The following is a 5,000-nucleotide window of genomic DNA, read 5'->3' on the forward strand; positions in this document are numbered from 1 at the left end:
CAAAGATAAAGCCTGTGTTTAGTGTGTCCACTCATTCACTATATGTACTATATAGTCACTATATATTGTCAATGACTATTTTTCAGATGTGTGCGTCTGGACTCAGACATGGGGAGTTATGGGTCTTTTTTGAGATGTCGGCAATGTTGACAGTGACACTGCTGCCCTTTGAAACCCATTACTTCCATGTTTACATGGTGGATTATATTCACTACATTGTACTATGTCACAAATGGTGATTATTCAGTACTGTACATGGGCTCACAAAGGTCGGAATCGAATCCGAACTGAACTGCTGCTAGTCTGTGATGTTACCGCTGATCGACAATTTTTCACCATTTTCAGTTATTTTATAAATCAAACAACTAATCAATTAATTGAGAATATAATTGACAGATTAATCGACTATGAAAATAATTGTTAGTTTCAGCCCAGGTAGGGAATAACTAGGGTATAACTATGGTAGTATGGTACTATAGCAGTTATTCACAATAACCTGCACTATGCAGGGAATAACCATATGTCGGTGAAGTGCACTTGTTCACTAAGTAATGAATAATTATATTGTGCACTATGTAGGGGATGACTGAGGGTAGAGAATGAAAGCCTGTCTTTCCCTGGTGAATTGTTGCGCGCTGGGCTCTTCTTCATTGTTATTCGATGCGGCCACTATCATTCATTCACAGCGTCTCTTGGTTTGGTCTTGTGTTGGCCATTCTGCCCTTAATGGACCAATTAGACAATCGACCGGATCTAAGAGCACTGTCACTCTGATAGCATCTCACTACAGCAGGCCTGATTCGAAACCAGCTAACTCAGGGAAGTCTTAAGCCTAGAGGCGTGTGTGTGTGTGTGCATGTGTCTGAGTGTGTGTGTATGTGTGTATGTTTCTGAGTGTGTGTGTGTATGTCTGAGTGTGTGAGTGTGTGTCAATCAGTGGTGAATACCCATGCATTAGGACCAGGTAGACATGTCATTTGTGAAAACAACAATTTTTCTTCCTGATCCTAATCTTGTGTTTGTTTGTCAATCAAGCCTGTTGAGGTTCCGCCATGAAATCTGAAAGTTATATAAGATGAGGCTCTCACACAACTCACATTTCTCTGTGTGAGCTCATGCTTGTTCCTGCTCTGACAGTGTGTGTGTGTGTGTGTGTGTGTGTGTGTGTGTGTGTGTCTGTGTGTGTGTGTGTGTACATTCCATTGGCTCCCAGAGGATACACTCTCAAGAGCCTGCATGAATGTGAGGGTAATTCAATCCAACACGTGACCCTGTCTACACAGACACATGCCACCCACTGGCAGGCAGTGGTGTTCAATTCTGTATTCTATACGCGGCGTGGATACTTTTGTGAGTGTATGCCATTATTGTGTCCATGTGAACAATATGTATGCCCAAGATGGGAACGGGCTTCCACAGAATTGTGTACACGAGTCTGACTGATCCGAGTCTACAGTAAACCCCGCTGTCTCTCTCTGCTACCTTACGGACTTGGTCTAGCCTGAGTCTGAATGGCCAGGGAAGAACTCCACAGGTCTGGTGGGTAGACTATTATTATTATTTAGTTTTTTTAGTTTTCTTAACTTCTACTGTCTCTATTGTACAGTGGAGTTTTGTTATATGTATATACTTATATTTACTCTTTCTGCTGTAAGTGCATGTTGTGTGTGTCTGTATGCTACTGAGACCTTGAATTTCCCCTTGGGGATCAATAAAGTATCTATCTATCTATCTATCTATCTATCTATCTATCTGAGGCGGACAGAGTACACAGCTTCATTACTTGAGTACAGATACCCTTTGCTAAATTTTACTCAAGTACAAGTAAAAGTACAACAGTCAGATGTCTACTTAAGTAAAAGTACTGAAGTACTTGTTTTTAAAAGTACTTGAGTATCAAGAGTACATTTTCTAAATATTGCATTACTACTGCCACAGTGCTAACATTTATGTACAGAAACGTCCTACATGGAGTTATGAAAAATGTTAATGTTAATACCTTGGAGAATGTAAAAGGAATTGAAAGTCATTTTTCATCTTTTTACCATGTTGCCAGGGATGGGCAGTATTTCTAATACATGTATTTAAAATACGTATTTCAAATACAAAATACTATTTTGTAATTGAAACACTTGAAGCGAACACTATCATTAACTTGTTCAGAAAATTGAAATAGTCTGGCGAGGTGGGGCCACGGGTTGGCACATTCCCGGGATGGACCTGCTGCGTCTTCATCCATTGTTTCGTCCATGGTTTCGTGTCTTATCTAAATCTGACCATGGAGTTGACTTTGGCGGAAAGCTGAAGGTGATTGCTGATAGGCTGTCCCAATCAGTGGTGCCTGCACAATCCAATCACGTTTGAGAGGGAAACAACAAATTGAGGGTTTCCACAGTTTTCTTTTTTCCTTTTTTTTTTTAGAAGAAGTAATGGGTACTCACGGTTATGGATAGAAATGTAGTGGAGTAAAGAGTACAATATTTGTCTCTCAAATATACTTGAGTAAAGTCATGAGTACTCCCCAAAAATGATACTCAAGTAAAGTACAGATCCCTCAAAATTGTACTCAAGTACTGTACTCAAGTAAATGTACTCCGTTACTGTCCGGCTCTGCTATCTATCTATCTATCTATCTATCTATCTATCTATCTATCTATCTATCTATCTATGTATCTATCTATCTATCTATCTATCTATCTATCTATCTATGTATCTATCTATCTATGTATCTATCTATCAATCTATCTATCTATCGATCTATCTATGTATCTATCTATCTATCTATCTATATATTTATCTATCTATCGATCTATCTATCTACAGTGTATCTATCTATCTATCTATCTATCTATCTATCTATCTATCTATCTCTATGTATGGATAGACTGTGCATGTGTGTGTCTGAAAAGTGTGGTCATGAACTTGAATGGCCGTGTAAGAAGAATCCCACACAGTTTTGTGTGTGCCTCCCTCTGCATGCCGGCCTTGGCTTGTGTGCATGTGTGTGCATTTCACAAAGAGGACGCTTGGGAGTCTCTGATAACCTAAAGCTGTTTTGTGCACATTCTTTTCTGTTTGTGTGTGTTTGTGTATGTGTCGTGTGTGTGTGTGTGTGTGTGTGTGTGTGTGTGTGTGTGTGTGTGGTTGTGTGTGTCAGTATCCCCACATGTAACTATGAGGGTGACTGATTTGAAGACGACCCCCTGTGTGTCTTGGCATAAATTCATGCTTTCGTCTCCTCTCCTCTATATTCATGTGTCAGTCTTTGTGCGTGTGCATGCATGCGTGGTGTCTATGAGGGCGGACAGACTTGCGTGTGTTCCAGTGACTTGAAATGTGTGCGTGTGTTTGTGTTTTGTGTGTGTGTGTGTGTGTGTGTGTGTGTGTGTGTGTGTGTGTGTGTGTGTGTGTGTGTGTGTGTGTGTGTGTGTTGGCACGAGACGAATACTGTTTGTGTGTTCCTCTACATTCATGTGTGTGCTGCTTGTACGCTTGCCTGCATCTGTGAAGGGGAATCACATTGCGTGCATATGTCTCCATGAGTAGCGATGACGTGTGGATGATGGTGTGTGTGTGTGTGTGTGTGTGTGTGTGTGTGTGTGTGTGTGTGTGTGTGTATGTGTGTGTGTGTGTGTTTGTGTGTGTGTGTGTGTGTGTGTGTGTGTGTGTGTGTGTGTGTGTGTGTTGTGTTCTGTTGCATTCATGTCTGCGACAAGCTGAACTGAAATGACTGGGTGATGGGTGCCCACAGACACCCGCTGTCACCCATAGTTACAAGTCAAACAAAAATGATTGTAATGATATTTCAGACACGTCAGTTAAAATGAAATTTTAGCAGATTAACCAATTATTGCCTGAAGAGTTATGTTAATATTTATATTGCGTCTGGCATAATTCTGCCTTGTTTAATATTAGTGGTTCCAGTAGCATTCGAGTTGTATGTATACATAGTATATGCTGTATGTATATGTATGTATATATGTACATGCTCTTTATTTATGTGTGTGTGTGTGTGTGTGTGTGTGTGTGTGTGTGTGTGTGTGTGTGTGTGTGTGTGTGTGTGTGTGTGTGTGTAGGGGGTCACATGCATGCCTTAATGCGTGTTTGATGAGTCTGCATCATGTGTGCATGTGTCTGTATATTTCTGGCTGAGCCCATACTTTTGAGTTGTCTTTGCTCATCTTTGAGTGTGTGAATGCGTGCATGTCTCTGCAGGGGAGAACTGTCTTGAATCTGTTCAAGCGAGTTTGAATCATTGGCATGGGACTATGTATGGGGCATACAAGGGACATGGGATGAAGGCAATGCTTTTGAGAGTCAGAGGCGGACATCCCAGTTTCAGAAAAGAAAAGTCCTGCCATGTATTTTTGTCTGTCCGTGCACTTAATACAGGTCAATTACCCAGTTCAATTACACATGCATATCGCTAATTAGCTCGTCTACCTGGGTGAGGAGTTGTGCTAATTAGAATCAGCAGGTTTAGTGAATGGAACAAGCAGCACTTGGAGCAAGTGAATTTAGCAAGGCTATTTCGCTACAGAGATGGGATGACAGGTATGGAGTATGCTTGTGTCTGTATGCTTGTGCATATACTGTATGTTTGTGGGTGTATGCATGTACGTCTATGCTTATGGGTGTGTGTGCGTGTGTATATGTGTGTGTGTGTGTGTGTGTGTGTGTGTGTGTGTGTGTGTGTGTGTGTGTGTGTGTGTGTGCTTGTGTGTGTGTGTGTGTGTGTATGTGTGTGTGTGTGTGTGTGTGTGCTTGTGTGTGTGTGTGTGTGTGTGTGTGTGTGTGTGTGTGCTTGTGTGTGTGTGTGTGTGTATGTGTGTGCTTGTGTGTGTGTGTGTGTGTGCTTGTGTGTGTGTGTGTGTGTGTGTATGTGTGTGCTTGTGTGTGTGTGTATGTGTGTGTGCTTGTGTGTGTGTGTGTGTGTGTGTGTGTGTGTGTGTGTGTGTGTGTGTGGAGGCAACTGACTTGCAGACGTAGTCGGCGGTGCA

At 41.6% G+C, this 5,000-nt stretch overlaps 1 protein-coding gene across 1 annotated transcript in view; it reads right to left on the reverse strand.

Moving 5' to 3' along the window:
* The window catches only part of gfra4a (GDNF family receptor alpha 4a), a 66,608-nt gene that overhangs the window by 30,238 nt on the left and 31,370 nt on the right, over positions 1-5,000 (reverse strand). Inside the window, exon 5 of the mRNA XM_076300115.1 lies at positions 4,978-5,000. This exon is cut by the window's right edge and continues 347 nt beyond it. Coding sequence (XP_076156230.1) covers positions 4,978-5,000 — 23 coding nt within the window. The remainder of the gene's footprint in view (positions 1-4,977) is intronic.

Source organism: Alosa pseudoharengus, unplaced genomic scaffold (assembly GCF_046254945.1).
Source record: "Alosa pseudoharengus isolate Yale_2024_CS ecotype anadromous, Long Island Sound unplaced genomic scaffold, YU_APseudo_1.1 YU_APseudo_1.1_scf_22, whole genome shotgun sequence".
In the NCBI taxonomy this organism is placed as follows: Eukaryota; Metazoa; Chordata; class Actinopteri; order Clupeiformes; family Clupeidae; genus Alosa; species Alosa pseudoharengus.